Genomic DNA, 18974 nt, shown 5'->3' on the forward strand with positions numbered 1-18974 from the left:
CCTTAGCAGGAGACAGCTCCCAAATAAGCAACCCATGACTATGTCATGGAGACATACATGGACTTTCCTAGAACAAGGAGCAGATCAGTTTAAAGTTAGAAATAAAGTCTGGGCTATCTGAGGCATCTTGTGCTGTCCGGTCACCAGCCTGTTCCACCAGTCAGGCTACTTGCTGGTGTGCCCATAAAAACTGCAGCAATCTGAAGTGGAGGATTCTCTCTACTTTTTACCATTAGGAAACAAGCACCTTTTTTAGTTCATAATATGCTCAATTACCTTTAGATTGATCCATGAATAAATTATAATCAAAACCAACTTATTCAGCTTAAAGCTCTCCTGGCTTAAGGTTTCATTGTTGATTCATTATGTTGTCAGTTCTCTATCGGCAGGTTAATGCTTTTTTATATCTGGATAGAGACAGTTTTAGTGGAAGATACTGTTATCTTTAAATGAGTAGGATTTAGCTTTTCTGGTGAGAACAAATTCGTCAATGATGAATCCCTGGAGAAAGTACTGAAACAAAAATCACAATGTTGCTGGAGATTTATACAGTTCATCAGTTAAAAGGCAGCTTTTGGAAGTCCTGGTGGGAGGGGGAGGGTTTGGATTTTTTCCTTTCTTTCTGTAAAATACGGCAGCACAATATTTCAAGCTTCCAGTGTTGTGATAATGCAATTATAAACAATGAAATAATACCACTTAATACATTTATTTTGGCTCCATTCTTGATGTTATCCCTCCAATAGAAACACATTGAATTATGGCTATATAGAGACAGATGGATACAAATAATGCAGCTATAGACATCACTGATACAGATATTTAAGTAGACAAGAATTATCTAATTACTCTGCTTGTTACAATCTTCTAAGCACTTGCTATAATCCACATATTCACATTATTTTTTTTTTCTAGGCAGATGTTGGTATGACAAAGATATCAGTGTATGGAGAGATTAGTGACATTGAAATATCTGGAAATTAAAACAAAACAAAACAAAACAACAACAAAAAAACCCACAAACAAACAAAAAAACCCCCAAAGCACCAAAAAACCCACAAAAAAACACATTCTGTAGAAAGATTTCAAAAGCAGAGTTAAACTCAACAAGTTCTGTGCTCGTGCTTTCATTGAGAATTGTGCTATTAAATCCACCATGTGCTTAGGAAGACATCCCTTACAATTATTAGATTAATAAATAAATATCCACCTCTTCAGCAGTTACTTCAACACGTGTCCAGTTTTGCTGTATCCAGTAACTCGCTTCATTAAAATGTTGTTTCCCATTTCAAACGGCCTTTGACTCCAAAACGTTTGAAACTACAGCTCTGAACAATAAGCAGTCGCATCAGCATTCCCTATATCTGTGCATTACTCATAAGGGCAACCATCAATAAGTCCTTCCTAAGCTCCTGAGGCTACATTTTTATGTATTATTTATTGTTATAGAAAAGATTGCTGGTTTTCAGTGCTGTTTGATGAAATTTGGCTTGGTTGCTTGTGAACTACTAGACTGAGCACAAAATAAGCGGACAGTTCGTATGGGCACACAGTCACCTACTGTTAAGTCCATGGAAGCTCATTGTGTGTGCCCACACCTGGATGAAGACCTAGGTGTTTCCTCGGTTATTTTTAATTCCGTTTCATCAATTTCTTGATGGAAAAACAGCAATGCACAGCAAAGACTAAGGTTGGATGTTAGTGTTCTAGATTAACCCTAATTTCTTTTATTTTTAAAAGATACATATTATATAGGGTAATTTAACTACATGCACATAATTACAAAACATCTGAATTATGGTACTGATAGCACTGCACACTTTTCAAAATGTCTGCTGTACATTCCAGCTAGCAGCTATGTTAGATATAAAAATCTGAATACTTAGAAAATTAATTAATTGCCTTCGTAATTTGCTCTTCACCTATACACAGAAATGAATTATTTTTCCAGCCTTTTCCCTAGATCATCTATTTCATTTCAATATACCCAGTTTTTCTATCTGTAGGAATTAGGAGATTGGGCATACATTAAGAGAACAGAAGAGTAAAGGATTTATTCTGCAAAGATTTGGCTGTTCTTCTGAAAGATGATCTTCAATCAGTCAAGCCATGAATGACTGTCTACCCTCTCTACTACTTCAGTTAAAACCTCAGCAAAATTAGCTTTGCTACCTGCTCTGAAAGTCAGAAATTCAATTCCTGGCCACAGATGCAAGAGTCCGAAAATGCTTTGTCATCAGGTCTCCTGCCCTCTCAAGCCCAAAGTTGTCGGCATCAGCGTATAAATTATGGAAAGAAAATAGTTTCTCAGTGACACGGGTACTAATTATTCATAGCCAAAATGTATTTCCAATTGATGCAGCCAAGCAGACATATAACAATACTTTTTATCAAAATTTGTATTTTTTTAGATATTTACTAAAAGTCTTAGGCTTTCTAAAAGTCATAAAAAGAACTGAGTCTCTGTGTGTGTACTTTAGAGCCTATTGATTAGATTAAAATTAGCCAAATTCTTCCTTCTACTCATTTTCATGTCTGAAATAATTTGGGGTTTGCTGTCTTATTTGACTTAGGTATGTAAGGCCACTACCTTACTACTGTTTGCAGTAATATTTTAAGACACCCTAGCACATTTCCTTTCCAAGATCATGAATGGCGACTGCACAGAAAGGAAAGTTTGTTTGATATCTATAAGGAAGCCCTTGAACGTGACGTTCAGGAGCAAAGTTCCCATAGAACAGACAAAACGAGCCCTTTGCTGGTGGGCAGACTTGGCTGCCTCTAGATTTGGGACAGATGGGGTCTGCAACATCCCCCACAGTTCTGGTCTTGCATTTGTCTAGACTGAGGCTCTGTCCCAGAGTATGGCTCGGTCCCAGCCGGTGGGAAGGCACCTCCTCTGGTGCCTTCAGACTGCCCATCTTGTTCGGACTTGAAGCTAAACATCTGTGGAGGCTGCAAACCAAGTCTCGGAAGCAGGGAAGCTTTTCAAGGACCTCACCCTCTGGCTGTATGCTCAGAGTGACAGAAGCCTAGCAGCCGAGAAGGCTTTTATTTGTCGTAACAAGAAGCCTAAGGTCCCAAAGTTGGGTATCTTGACTGACAGAGCTCATTGAGGAATTTTTCTCCGAAGGATTAGCAGAAGGGCAGGTTAACCTCTTCTGGATTTACTTCATTTTAAAAAATAATAATTTCTAAATTTTTAAATAATTCTGGTTTTAAAATTCACATTGAAATTCCCTCTTAAAAAATTGATAACCACAGCAGTACTGTATCTTGTTCGATATGCTCTTTGAGGTGGTATTATTAGCATGAATTAATGCTAGCAACTGCTGAGGCTGTGTATCCCCTGTTACTACCTGCTCGTTTCTGCAGTACTGCAGTAGCTTCTGAATGGGGTTTCGTGAGGTGGATAAAATACTTTTACAGAATAAGGAACTAGTTTCAGGGGACAAAGGGCATCCGTGTTTTGTACCACTTTTATTCACCTAAATCTGTGATTGTGGCACACTACGGTTGTCCGTATCTCTGGCAAAAGGACTTTTTAGTTCAGGAAGCTGAGTGTTTTATGAAATCTGAACCAGCTCTTTCATGTTCTTGAGTGAGACATGAGTTTTGCAATTCAGTGAAATCTTCCTCTAGAGTTTGCTTAATTGGGTTCAAGGATTAAATATTGCAGAAAAGACTGCAAGTGGGACATAGAGGTAAATTAGGAAATTAGAATGTGTTTCAGTTCATCTGGTGTTTGTTAGCCTTACTTTGACAGGTCAAGACAACCTTCTGTTATCAGAATGCAAAATACATGTTGGTAAGCTTTAAAAATATATATTGATATATTGTGGAACCCTTCTAAGTAAACCGATAGTTTTATGATACCTTTCCACATACTATAGAAATAAAGTTACGCATTTGAATTATTTAACATGATACATTTTTTTTATATAAGCAAGTATGCAATGGGGAAATATAAAACTGTTGGATGCTGACCTGCAATTCAGCTATTTTTCTCCTGTGGTATATTAATATTTTAATATTCAATATATATTTTCAAGTCAAATCCCGAAGTTCATATTTGATATTTATTCACTTCTCGCTCTGGTACAGTCTCACTCATTTCAATTTCAACTTCGTGCATCAGAAGCAAGTCACACTCAGGAAGGACTTAAGATCTTGTCCTTGGGATCAGACTCATGTTTTTGCTATACCTGCTCATTAAGCATAATCATGTTTCCTGATTTTTGTTTCAGAAACTACCCAGTTTTGGGCCTTACCTGGAACAACGCAAAAAGATAATAGCTGAGAACAAGATTAAACTGAAGGAACAGAGCGTGGTTGCTATGCTTCCCCAGAAAAGGCATTTCATTCCGAAGAAGCCCATTCCAGCAATCAAGGTAACAAAAATCCATGCTTACGCATAAGAAATGATCAGCCATCAGGCAGTTGACATGCACAGTCATTTCTTGCAGTTTGAGGTGGTTATTGCTGCTTTTAAGCTTGTTAGAGGACATCAAAGACAACTATTTATGCAGACTTTCTAGCTTTTAACCAAAATCGATGGGAAATGATTTGTGATCTACATGTATAGGTGTTTCCCTAATGTCATTTTTCAAAATGAAGATATTCAAGCAATGGAACGGTAATTGTAGAACAAGGCATGGGTAATGTCTGGAGGAACAAAGTAGGACTGTTAACCATTTCTTTCAGTTTGAATGCTGCAGTATGAGTTCAGTTTTGCACGATACCTTTTGATTACTTGCACAGTGCTAAATACCTCCATCTCTCTCATGTAGGATCAATGGAAAAGGATCAATGGTTCAGTACATACGAAAGCTGTGTCATAAGTTTTCAGGCTGAACTTTTAAAGCTGGAGAATGTTTGTCTAAATAGCTGATCCACTGTCTACAACGAGTAAATGTCAAGGTGAAAATAAAACCTGTGACCCTGTCTACTGCATAATCCATACACGGGAGCTTCTCCCTTCCCTTAGGTAGCCAATAAATGTCAATAAAATGAAACATCAGAAGGTAATTATTCTAGGTGTTCACTTCAGACCTTATTTAAACTTCATGTCTGAATAGGAAAAAGAAGCAGGCAAAAAAAATATTTATTTGAAATCAGGATTCTTTTATAAAGCAGTGTGAAAATTATATCTCTTGAACTTGTTGACTGTCTTCCTCATATATGTGAGGATATCAGAAATCTACAGATAGGTAACTTTCGCTGTATGATCTGACCGGTAAGAATTCTTGCAAAAATAAAGCCAAACTTCAAATATGAGTGGTGGCTCAAAACAACACATAATTCCCAAGGGATTTTTTCAGTTTATCAACACATGCAGTATTCCAAGCTAACTGGTAGCACTGCAAAATCAGTCAAGGAGAAATTTTGAGTCATCTTCCTGTTTAAGTTAAATAGCTTGCCACTTCTGTAGACCTCTCTCAGTTTTTTGGGCTGCTTATTTCAGTTTATGTCATGCTATAGAAAATTGCTCCCCTCCTCTTGTGCTGAGGTTCCCTTCTTTATGTATACAAAAAGTTCCAAAGAACAGCAATCTACGCTTTTCTTTTCTCACTATGATAAGCATTTTCAAAGCCTACCTGACCTCAGAGGTTTTATGGTTCTGTTCTCTTTTCAGGGAGAGTATTGATGTAGGGAAAAAGAGAAAAAAGAAGCAACAGCCAATAACTGCATTTTCAATGAGATAGATTGCTTCTGAAAACAGCAGAAAACCAAAAAAACTGATATCATCCAAAAGCAAATAAACTGAAAGAAGGAAAAAGTTTAGCGAGAGGGAAAAACAGACATAAAGACTTGAAAAAAAACATAAATAAAAAGTTGAGGTCAATAATTTATCAAACCTAACTCCAAGTACAAAAGTAAAAAAGAACCAAGTAGTAGGAGATGGATTAAAAAGCAGAAAAGAGGCCCTACTGCAGGGAAGAGGAAAATGAGCTCCCCAAACCAAAAACTTGCTTATAAAGACACTGAATACTTTTGTGTGGTATCTGTTAGGAGCTTCTGAGCCAGAGAAATCAGGTTAGTGCCTTTCTCACACCTTCATTTAAATGAGACTGAAAAAGACTAAAGCAATTAGAAGAAGGTAGGAACCACCAAAGCCGATTCTTGACAGTCTTTCAGTCCGACTGTCTCTTTAGAGGACAATGTTTTAACCATAATGAGGAAAGCAGCAATGAGAGATGCCTGCTAAGAAATAGAAAAATACCTGGGCTCTGCCTGAGTAGGGAGCTTGCCACTACAAAGGGAGGTTTTAATAAAGTTTGTTATTAATAGATTCATCTATTATTATACTGTGGAGAAAATCTGCCAGGATTCAGAATATTCATTAAGGAAGCTGAGTGAAGCTTAATGAAAATGGTGACTTATGTGATACCCTTCCCTGATCAGGAATTCTCCACGGAGATAAGCAGAGGAGCTTGGACTTGGGTGATTTATTTGTACCTGTCCAAGGAGCATTCACATTTAGAATTGCAAATCCCAGTTTGTCTCCAAGGAGTTCTGTCTCTGCTGACCCTCTAGACTGAGGAGGGAATACGTCCTGTTAGTTCAGACTGGGATATCAGGGGTGGGAATGCCCAGCTCTTATATCTCACGGCTAAACTGAGGAAGTGTGGACTGGACGATCGGGTAGCGAGGTGGACTGCAAACTGGCTGAAGGAGAGAAGCCAGAGAGTCGTGGTCAATGGGGCAGAGTCTGGTTGGAGGCCTGTATCTAGTGGAGTGCCTCAAGGGTCAGTTCTGGGACCAGTATTATTCAATATATTCATCAACGACTTGGATGAGGGAATTGAGTGTACTATCAGCAAGTTTGCTGATGACACCAAGCTGGGAGGAGTGGCTGACACGCCAGAAGGCTGTGCTGCCATCCAGAGAGATCTGGACAGGCTGGAGAGTTGGGCAGGGAAAAATTTCATAAAATATAACAAGGGCAAGTGTAGAGTCTTACATCTGGGCAGGAACAACCCCAGGTTCCAGTACAGGTTGGGGAATGACCTATTAGAGAGCAGTGTAGGGGAAAGGGACCTGGGGGTGCTGGTGGACAGCAGGATGACCATGAGCCAGCACTGTGCCCTTGTGGCCAAGAAGGCCAATGGCATCCTGGGGTGTATTAGAAGTGGGGTGGTTAGTAGGTCGAGAGAGGTTCTCCTTCCCCTCTACTCTGCCCTGGTGAGACCACATCTGGAATATTGTGTCCAGTTCTGGGCCCCTCAGTTCAAGAAGGACAGGGAACTGCTGGAGAGAGTCCAGCGCAGGGCCACAAAGATGATTAAGGGAGTGGAGCATCTCCCTTATGAGGAAACACTGAGGGAGCTGGGGCTCTTTAGCTTGGAGAAGAGGAGACTGAGGGGTGACCTCATTAATGTTTATAAATATGTAAAGGGTGGGTGTCACGAGGATGGAGCCAGGCTCTTCCCGGTGACAACCAACAGTAAGACAAGGGGTAATGGGTTCAAGCTGGAACACAAGAGGTTCCACTTAAATTTGAGAAGAAACTTCTTCTCAGTGAGGGTGACAGAACACTGGAACAGGCTGCCCAGGGAGGTTGTGGAGTCTCCTTCTCTGGAGATATTCAAAACCTGCCTGGACGCCTTCCTGTGTAACCTCATCTGGGTGTTCCTGCTCCAGCAGGGGGATTGGACTAGATGATCTTTTGAGGTCACTTCCAATCCCTAACATTCTGTGATTCTGTGATTCTGTGATCTGGTCCCAGCCTAACTCTAGTTCTCTGGAGCAGCAAAGAGCTTGGAAGCTGACTGGACCTGAGCTGTCCTTAAAAGAGCTATGACCTCTGCTTTAGCTAGCTGTATTTTTGGAGGATTGCTGCAAATTTCCTAATGCCTGCCCAGAACTCCTTCATCTGTCTAATCAGCTGTTGGGTTGGTAATATGTAAATTCCAACATTTGTTGAAATCCCACATGGTGCCAGAATGCCTTTTTTAATAGATTTTAAAACTGTCTGTGATTATCCAAAATCTAATTTAATTTTTGGATAGACTTTCCCATGGCTTTTCTCTTTATTTTCTCTATTTTTCAATATTAATTGAAACCGCATAGTTTCATATTCAGCGGAGTAATTTTTCTTTTCTCACTTGTCTGTAATATCAAAATTTCTGCCATATGTGGATATGTGCCCTTGATCTTTTCAGTTGCAATTTTTTACATCTCCCACACGTGTATTTGCCTACCTGGGTAATGTCCTTCTTACTTTAATTTATTTCCTGATACATTCCTGTGGTTTTTTTCCTAATAATTTATTTCTTTGTCCTTCAGGGCTTATACCATAATATTTGTTCACCATTTATGTGCTTATTTTAGAATCATAGAATTGTGGAATCATAGAATACCAGGTTGGAAGGGACCCCGAGGATCATCTGGTCCAACCATTTTTGGCAAAAGCGCAGTCTGGACAAGATGGCCCAGCACACTGTCCAGCTGAATCTTAAAAGTGTCCCATGTTGGGGAATTCCTGATCAGGGAAGTGTATCATCTCCTTTTTTTTTTTTCTTTGCTTAGCCAACTTGCAATCCCACTTCATGGCTACTGGATTTCAGAACTCTGTTGTGTCAGAAGCATATTGATACATAAAACTTACTGGTTGTTGTTTTGTTTTGTATTGCATTTATTGCCTCACAGTCTTCATAAAGAATTGTGATAGATTCATGAGGCATAATTTTCTTTACAGAAGCCATATTGAATTATGTAGCAAAGGTTCATTTGAGTTATTTTGTAAGTCCCTGTTTAGGTAGTACTGCAACTGTTTTACTTGCTTTACTGAAACAAGGCTTGGGGTCCCTGAATGCCAGAGCACATTTAATAACCTTTTTAACTACTGGAAAAGCATCTCTAATCTTTCAATTTAAAGTTAGTTTTAATGAGATTACATATTTTTGTTAGGTACTTTACTGTAAATTGACCTTGGTCGTCTACCCTCAGGTGACTTTTTCTTCTTTAATCTATAATTTTTTGTAACATTTCTTCTTTTCATCCTTCTCTCTCTGACAGTACCTCACCTTTATTACTGAAAGAGAACAGGTGGAAGGCAGGTATCTCTCTAATGGAGATCAATACTGGTACAGTCTCATTTACGTTCTTGGCAATATTTTGTCCCCTTTCCGTGCTCTGTCTGCATCCCAGCGAGGGCACTTCTGCGCAGCCCCTTGTTCTTGCACAACCTGTGGAATCCTGAGACCTGCCCAAACACCCCATAAGTAATAATGGACAGATAGAATACTTGGGATCAAGCGCACAACTTTGTTATATGAATGTCAGATACTTTGTTAGGCATTTTTTTACATTACTTGGTGGTGAATCAACTTGGGCATTTGCATCATGGTCAGTGGTCCCTCAGAGACCTGAAAGGCCTGTCCTTAGGACAGGCTGCTGTTCACCGCCGACGGAGCAGACCTCTGCTTCTCGTATCTAAAGATTGCCCAGCTTTCCTTACCTGCTGAGGCTGCCAACTTCAAGTGCACAAAGTTCCTAGTCAGTGAACCTTTCTCCTGAACCCAGTGTGACATGCAAAGTGTTCTATGGTGGCTCAAAAAAGTGCAATAAGAGGACAAGCATGCATGTTCCCTTTGAACTTGCTCTATGAGATGCAGTACCTGTGCTGGTATGGCTTTCTAATAATCTAATGAGAGGCCTGTGGTGAGCAACATCTCTACACCACAGTGTGGTCTTTTACTGTGTGACCTGCATGAAGATGGACACAGCGGGTCTACAAGGAGCCAAATCTGAACCATGAATTGTATTTACAAGTATAGGTTTACTAACATGAAGGTTGATGAAAAGCTAATCACCATAAAATGTTTGGTATATTAACATTAAAAATGCAGCTATAGTAATAAAAATAGCATTGTAAAAATGAAATCCTACTGAACAGATCTGCTCCTTGTGTATACTCAAAACCACATCTGCCTAGCTTAGTGACAAAATGAATTTTTTTTCTGTACTCATTAGTAACATAAAACTAATGGATTCTGCTCTGATTCTCTCCATAGCAACTGAATTCCCTGCCAGTTCCAGTTGCAGGACTAAATTCCTCTCCCAGTTGGTTCAGTACGGTTTTGTTGAGAAGAGTGGGATAACAGGGCAGTAATCAAAAGGAGCGCTCCGTGTCCCTGAGATCGCAAAGGTGTAACTTAGGACAAATTTTAACTTCCAGCTTTTTTTTTTTTTTTTTTTTTTTTTTTAATTGCTGCTGGTAATGCATAAGCCAGAAAGAACACAGCTTGACTTTCAAAACCTGGCTTCTGTTTGCAGGTTTGGCAGTTGGCAAGAAAAACATTATACTGTAAACAGTGCAAATTTGATCCGGAGGCCATTGAGATATACCAAGTGTGGAATCCCACAGTGCCATTTTAGACAGTTGCTTTTTGGAGTGAAACTGCACTTTAAACAGTGAAAGCTAATTATTTCTTGCTGCACTGTTTATTTTGTTCCAAACGTTTATGATTTGATGGAAACAAGAAGCTCTGAGATAGCTTGAGATGCTGTAAAAGAGTGCACCTGCAAAACATCCTTTAAGAACCATTGCTTTTTTAGTCAATAAAGTCTTGAAACTTTGCAAATGAATAAAAATACAGGTTTTGCTTGAGAGAAAGAAGTGATTAAAAGACACAACAGCCAGGAGTGTAAATGAGCGGTAAATCATTGACACAGTCTTTTGAAATCACTTTCAGGCCTCTAAAATGCCATCGTCCTCCCTGTTTGGGATTCTAAGTCCCCAGGAGTGTATTTTGTGAGCTGTGAGAAGTGAGACTTGGTTACAAATTCAGAAGTCACCATGCTATATGTATTGTTTTCTGTTATTCCCTTTGTAACTTTGTAGCCGGAAAAAATCTATTTTGATCATGTTCTTCTAAGCAACCATATCCCAAACTGTCTAATGCTGTCCTACACCTTGGACTGTCTCCCTCCCGTTCCTCAGGTGCTTCTCTGGAAGGCCATTAACCACCTCACTCCTGTCCCATTTAAAAAGCCTATTCTAATTTCCAGCTTTAAATTTTTTCATGGCTGGCTTATAATCATGTGTTCTTGTGCCAACATTGTCATTTAACTTAAAACAGCTCTTTCGCCTCTCTGATGTATATATAAGGAGACATCATATTGCTGCATTGCCTTCATCGTCCAAGGCTAAGCATCTTGTTAGGCTCGTTTTGTCTTCTCTCATAAGCAATGCCCTCCATCCCAAGATTAGGTGAGTAGCCCATCTCCGCAACCTGCTTGAGCATTGTGGGTTTTGTTAACATCTAAATGATATTTAAAGAATACAAATGTGAATCTGGAACCTCCCTGAGAAAATTGTTAATTACCTATGCTGTTTAAACATCTGCGTTTGTTAGATTAAAAAGCCCTTCGCTATCAGGAATCTCCCCATGTTGATAACTTTTACAGCATGAGCAGGCAGTGGGAAGCTATTTCATTGTATGTTGTACAGATTTTACATCATTTTCTTCAAATTCTTCAGTACACATACCCGTACTTGCATACAACACATGCATTTGCGACATAGAGTGGAACATTTGAAGGCTATATACACAAAAGAGAGGCTTATAGGATACTTTGTGTTGCTGGGGGCAGTAGATCATGCAAAGACATGCCTTTTGAAACCTACAGCAGGTATGTTACAGGCAAGCCTACATGAGACTTGAAAAAAAGCTGGAGCTGACTTCTACAGCTACAATATTTCAGCTTATACAGAAGACTGCAGAAACCTGAGAACTGTAGCAACCTGAATACTGAGAAATTGCTAGTAAATCCATGAGCTATTCTGAGTAAGACATGGAAATGAAAATACAGGGGTGTGAGCAGTTCCTAAGAAATCACATGTGACTGAGTTACTGTGGCTCATCAGTGGATGCACAGTAAAGAGTTGCGTGTTCATGTCTAGTCCTTTGCAACACCCAATTAAAAAGCAAAAAGCTGAAACACTTTGGTAGTAGTTAAGCGACCTTTTACAGTGGTTTAAGCAAACAGCTTTTACTTCAAATTTGCAGTGAATTTGGACCATGCACATAATCAGCTTGCACAGCTCTGTTGATGAGTGCTAACTCATTAAGCTGTGATAACTTGCTCACTTACAGTCATCTGTCTCTACTCATCATGCTGCCTTTAGCAATGTGGCATAGCTGGTTTATGCTGGAAGAGCATTAATGATCTCCACGTGTTGCTGAGAACTGGAAGGCTTTTAGCATTGAATGAACACAACCAAGGTATTTCACGTCAGCAACTTCGGGTTTGGCAGAGGGAAAACATTTCAGTATTTTTGGAACAAGAAAATAGTACAATTTCCCTGTTCTCCTTCCTGGACTTATGATATGGTTGAATTCCTACCTCAAATCATTAAGAACAACTTTAGAGATCCTACCACTGCATCCAGCAAACAAATAAATTTGTATCATTGCGTAAAGATACTATTGTAATTTAAGTGCTGAAGGCCAGGTAGGCCTCCAAGTTACAACTTCACTGAGATGAACAGGAGTCATTCGTTCAGGAAGTAGAGCTGCTGTTGCAAGTTCTCAGCAGACTCAGGAAGACAAGTTTGGATCAATTTTTGCATTTAATTCAAGTAGCAGAGGTTTCCTTTAGAGCTAACATTGATAAAGCTATATTGCCCTGTTGTTCTGATGTGGCTTAGGAATAATTAGAGATGCTTAGTTTGTTTGAAAGTAAGGATGCCCAAAATAAGATATGCAATGAAAAATTAGGTTACTGTAATCTGGTTCTTCTGCAATTGGAATTGAAAAGCATTGTATGTGATTATAAATGATACGGGTTAAGTATAGTATACTAATATACACTTAAAATGGTTGCTAATCATTTCAGAATAATTTTTGACTGATAGGAATACAGTAAGTATTGCTTCTTCAAAAAATATTGAGAAACAGAATACACAAAGAAATCCTTATCATGTTTCTTGATGATGCAAGACCAAAGGTAAATGCTTTGAAACTTATAATTCTGGGCAGACATGTCTGTGTCTCGTATTTGGCTTGATCTTGAGCATTTTTCAATTGATTTGGATCAAATTCCATAATCAAAATTGTAATGACTTCTTGGTTTATTACAGTAGAATGAGTTTGAAGCCAGTTCTGCTCTCCTATCACTCAGTGAGATTTCTCTAATACTTATCAGTTATACCCCTTTTTAAAGCAAAAGCAGAATGTATTGTTGCATGACATAACCTTCATTTACTGAGCTTGAACCTTGCACATAAAATCAAGCTTGGTTTGCCAGCAACTGTTGTAGAAGTGCACTTAGTAAACTCACAAAATATCCACGCAACCAATCGAGTGCCACAGAGCGAATCTTTTAAAATGCAGTCATGTCCATCACCTGTGCTCTATGTCCACAAGTTAAACTAATATAACTGAGGGACAGCTGTAGTCCGAAGTACCTGGGGCTTGTCCCATCTCCACCATTGACTCAGTGAAGCTGAACTGACACCGACCTGTGCAGTTCCCCTTGATGTAAAGTGGAAATGGTTTGCATCAGGTAGATCGCAAACGACTTCTTGGAATGTACCCATACACTGTCCTGCCATACACCTTTACTTTTGTAGCACAGATGTGTAAGGTTGATGCCGAAAATTTCTCCCTGTGAAGTTAACAGAACTGAATCAAGACTTGCAGGATTAGACCCACGTCTTACTTCTGTACAATATTTGCAATAAACTGGTGATCTTCATGTCATTTGCGCATCTTATTAAAGAGAGAAAAGCAGTTATTGTTCTGTCAGTTTATTTGATTGTGTCTTGTTTTGAGTTCTTAAATCTGTGCGAATGAGAATGACTGAGGATGATCCGATTGTTTGTAGCACATCAGTCCTGTTTTGTGCTCCATTTTGTTCCTTGAAGTTTCACACAATAATGGCAAAACAATAGCACATTCAAAATCAAGAACTAAATGTGTAACCTATTTGTAGAACGTATTTGTATACAAATATGTACTTCTAGTGCTGCGTACATTCAAAATGTGCCTGTATGGAGTATTCTTTGTGTTGTAGGGGATGTATGAAGGTCAGCAACTTGGAAATTTTTAAGAAAAATCACAATGCATGGCCAAATCTTCCATATTAAAGTACTAGAGAGTGCTCCTGTGCAGCTATAGATACTGATTCGGTATCTTCTAAATGAGTCAATAACTTTTTTTTTTTTTTCCCCTAGGATGTAATTGGAAAAGCACTGCAGTATATTGGAACATATGGTGAGCTCTGCAACACAGAGCAAGTTGTGGCTCTGATTGACGAGGAAATGTGTATCAACTGTGGCAAATGTTACATGACCTGTAATGATTCTGGCTACCAGGTAAGAGCACAGCTATAATTAGCAGAAAGGCAGGATGAGTTATCTTTCTGCTGCTGGGAAGAAAGAATCCACCTTCTGTTAATGAGCAGGTGGTAAAAACAGATGTCTAAAATATTGGATTCGAAGCCCAGCATGCTCCCGGGCTGCACCCTGCCTGAGCTGTTTGTGTGGCGGTGAGAAACCCGGCCGGCACAGCCTCTTCTGGAGGGCTGCACAAAGCGTCCCGCATCTCACCCGCTCGCTCCAGGTCACCCTCCTGGTCTCTCCCTAACTGCAAGCGTGAAGTGAGATTCTTTTTAAGAGGAAGAAAATAAAGGAGACTCCGATGGCAATAAATGTGGTTCTTTGGTGGTTTTCAAGCATATGAGGGAGAAAAGGAAGAACGCATCCCTTCCCACCAAGGGGATGTGGGAGACAAGACCTGTTCTTATTGCCAAATGCCTTTTAAGAAACCTAGTCCTTATTCCATCAGTGTAACTGAACTTGAACTAATTCAGGTTTCAGGCAGGTGGGTTTTTGTTTTGATCTCGACTGAGGTACAAATCCTTTCTCCAGGATAGCTGCCAGGGTTTAGAGCCGCAGGTTGAAGTTTCCAGAAATCACTGTGACCAGAAAATAGCACATTTTTGAGCTGTGGCTCCTGTTTGCAGCAAAGTATTTCTCTGATTTCTGCTCAGTACAGTAACGTATGTTGTTTGAAGTGTATCAGCATTTCTATGTGCCGTTCCTTGTCATATCCGCTGGAGCTGATGGACTGGTCTGCAGTAGAAAGGGCAGTACAGGAGGTCTCATATTCTTTTACTAGGTTGGTGCAAAAGGAATTGCAGCTTTTGCATTATTGAAATTTGACGTTTGATATTGGAATACATTCTTAAATAAATGTGGTTATGTTATACATAATTTTAATGTGTTTTTCTTGCTTTTTTTTTTTTTGCTATTGACTTATTACTTGCTGTTTATTTTAGACTTAGACTATGGAAATGATGTTAGACAAAAAGCAAATTCAAGTGATTTTCTTATTCGAGTTCAAAATGGGTCATAAGGCAGCAGAGACAACTCACAACTTCAACAATGCATTTGGCCCAGGAACTGCTGACGAACATACAGTGCAGTGATGGTTCCAGAAGTTTCGCAAAGGAGACGAGAGCCTTGAAGATGAGGAGCGTAGTGGCCAGCCAGCGGAAGGGGACAACGAGTAACTGAGAACAATCATCAAAGCTGATCTTCCTACAACTACACAAGAAGTTACTGAAGAACTCAATGTCAATCATTCTACGGTTGTTGGGCATTGGAAGCAAATTGGAAAGGTGAAAAAACACAGTAAGTGGCTGTCTCATGAGCTGACCAAAAAATAAAAAATTGCCTTTTTGAAGTGTCGTCTTCTCTTATTCTACACAACAACAACAAACCATTTCTCAATTGGATTGTGACATGCGACAAAAAGTGGATTTTTAAAAGACAACCAGTGATGACCAGCTCAGTGGCTGGACTGAGAAGAACCTCCAAAGCACTTCCCAAAGCCAAACTTGCATCAAAGAAAGGTCACGGTCACTGTTTGGTGGTCTGCTGCCCGTCTGATCCACTACAGCTTTCTGAATCCCTGCAAAACCATTCCATCTGAGAAAGATGCTCAGCAGATTGATGAGATGCACCAAAAACTACAACGCCTGCAGCCGGCATTGGTCAACAGAAAGGGCCCGATTCTTCTCCACAACAACGCCTGACTGCACGTTGCACAACCAACGCTTCAAAAGTTTAACAAATTCGGCTATGAAGTTTTGCCTCATCTGCCACATTCACCTGACCTCTCGCCAACCAACTAACACTTCTTCAAGCGTCTCAACCACTTGTTCCAGGGAAAACACCTTCACAACCAGCAGGATGCAGAAAATGCTTTCTAAGAGCTTGTCGATTATGACGGTTCCTATTTTGATTAATAAAGATGTGTTTGAGCCTTGTTACAGTTATTTAAAATTCACGGTCCAAAACCACAATTACTTTTGCACCAACCTAATAGAAAACTAAAATATAATTTTGCATAACCTCCGTGGAATCCAATATGCAGTAAGCAATAATTTCTACATTAGTTTTTCCATTCATCCCAGTCCAGAAACAAATACTTTAACTGAGCACCAAGTTTCCTCTGAGCACCATGACCTTTTGTTCATCCTTAATTCAGTCTAACCAAGGGTAGGTCTGATAAATTTAACTACACAGTCAAAGAAAGAACTCTTCCCATTTAAAATTGACTCCTGCAATTAAAACAAGTGTGTCAGAGCAAAGGCAAACATGGGTTTTTTTTTTCCACTGATACGAGAAAACTAATGCTGCACTTATGGCAGATTAGATTATTACAGTAGCTTTTTAACTATCTAAATTTCTTCTTGACACTGCAATTTTTACCTCTTCTTTTTCCATCAGATTTCCCAGTGAATGAGAGGATATAGCCCTTGGACACCAAAAGTCTGTTTATATTTAATAAAACTTTACTTTCTATTCACTGGGGAAAAAATCAGCACCAAAATAACCAAAGTGTAAAACCTCAGGAGATTTTTCTAAGCACAAAAAAAAATTAATTAAGGAAATTAATAAATTATTGCAAAGAATTGCAAAGAAATCAACTCTCTCCCCTCCAAAATAGCATCTGCTTTGTGCTTCTCTTTGTTTCAAAAATATCCACGCTGGTCTACAGAGCTATTATCTCGTATGACTCCAACAGAGCAACTTTCCTTAATTTAAAGTCAGCCCTCTAGTCCCAACTTCTCTCCTTCTTTGAACTCCCTTCCAAGACGTGTGTTGCTGTTAGGGAAAGAAGGAGGAGTCCTTCTTAAATACTCACAAACCACAGCTCTCTTTCTGCTCAAGCTGATCTAAAACTTGTAGATTCAGGGCAGTTAGTACCTACTTCATGCCCATGCTGGTTGCTACAGCAACTTCTGTGCTTTCCTAGCAGTGAAACCCCAAATGCCACATCTGCCTTTGGAGCCAACCTGGCTCCTCCCGGCTCCCCTGGTCACTGGCATTGGGTAGGAAAGTTTGCAGAGGCACCACTTGCTTGCAGAGAAGCAAGAGTTCAGCTTTCAGGCCTGATTTTTTTTTTTTTTCCTTCCTAAAACTCTGAAAAGTAGATATTTGGTGGTGGTTTGCCTTTTTTTTTTTTTTTTAAATACTTCTTTTTACTTTTCTAAGCTTGCTTCTTAGATATTGAAGCTTTTGCGGTTGTGTGATGCTTTTGTTTTTACTTTTAATTGCCATTTCCATTATACCAGGAGCTTATTTCATTGAGACTGCCATTGTTATTTCACATTCAAATATACTTATCGCCCTAATTGGTAATGAGGATTCACTGCATGGAAACATGAGAACTAAAGCCAGCTCTGCCTGCCCAAAACTCAGATATCCCTTTCGAAGATTTGCAAAGGAAAATAATCATATGAGGCACAGCGTGCTGTGTTTTTCTCTACTTCTTATTAAATTAGCTTGTTTAGGCGTGCTGAAAATGAAAGTCAAGAGAACACATTGTGGCCACTGTTGTGCTGAAGCCGCACAGGCATGGTCTGGTGTCTGCACCAATAACCCTGCCAAATCGCTGTCTTACGAAATATTTCCTTCATGCAAAGGAGAAATATCCCTCTGGGAGTTTAAACATCATGGGCCAAACTCCTCCTTTTTGTAACCAGCCCTTGTGACCTGTGAGCTTTCACCAAGCTATAATTTGGCCCATATTTCTCATTTTAAAGTGTCAGGGGGGAGGGTGGTTTTATTCCATGCCAGTTGAGCAGTTGCTATAGCTGCAGTGCAGAATCGCACCAAGATGTCTCCAAGTGCCGTAGCACGGGAAATGCAGACGCTAAAAACAGGAGCAATTTTTGACCTTTTCCGTGAGTGACATCAATAACGTTTATTCCTGTTCGCAGGCTATCCAGTTTGATCCCGAAACCCACCTGCCTGCGGTCACTGACAGCTGCACAGGCTGCACCCTGTGTCTCAGCGTCTGCCCCGTTATCGACTGCATCCGCATGGTTTCCAGGACAACCCCGTACCAGCCCCAGCGCGGGCTGCCCCTGGCCCGCAGCCCCGTGCGCTGAGGCCATCGCTCCCACGGCTACCGGGAGCTTCACACTTGTTTGATGCAATTGATTTGCTTTCTAATTAGTCCTTGAAAATCTACTCTTATAAAAAGATGTAATATTGATAGCCGTTACAATGAGCACTGTGCTTTCCAATTATTATTTTTACAACAATTAAGCTTTGAAATTACAGAAAGGTTGTGATTAGTCAGTCATGGCTGTCAGTTGTCCACCATTTGAAGTGTAACTTTCTCCTTACAATTCATGCTGTAATTTCAAAATTTCTTTATAGACGCTTTAATCTCTATGTATTTTCTGGCTGTAAATATAATTAAGAAAGCATTTTTAATGAACTACAAATCAATGTACAAGCTAACTGTTTTCAAGGAGGCATTTTTGTAATTAAACATTACATTTAGTTTTAAAAGAGTTTCTAAGAAGATGTAATTAACTACATAGCATTCAAATAAAGCAATGTGCCTTCTATTTTTCTATGGGAAGAAATGAAAGGGAGTTTAAAATAGGATTTAGGAACTGGATTAATCACTTTCAACTACTACAGCATATGGTAGTGTATT

The 18974-nt window shown here is 39.5% G+C and overlaps 1 protein-coding gene across 1 annotated transcript in view; it reads left to right on the top strand.

The window, feature by feature from the left end:
• Positions 1-18757, top strand: part of DPYD (dihydropyrimidine dehydrogenase) — a 348521-nt gene extending 329764 nt beyond the window's left edge. Inside the window, exons 21-23 of the mRNA XM_065656297.1 lie at positions 4248-4391; positions 14186-14326; positions 18244-18757. Of these exons, the coding sequence (XP_065512369.1) occupies positions 4248-4391; positions 14186-14326; positions 18244-18414 (456 nt within the window). The 3' untranslated portion in view covers positions 18415-18757. The remainder of the gene's footprint in view (positions 1-4247; positions 4392-14185; positions 14327-18243) is intronic.
• Positions 18758-18974: the final 217 nt, after the last annotated feature.

Source organism: Caloenas nicobarica, chromosome Z (genome assembly GCF_036013445.1).
Source record: "Caloenas nicobarica isolate bCalNic1 chromosome Z, bCalNic1.hap1, whole genome shotgun sequence".
Lineage (NCBI taxonomy): Eukaryota > Metazoa > Chordata > Aves > Columbiformes > Columbidae > Caloenas > Caloenas nicobarica.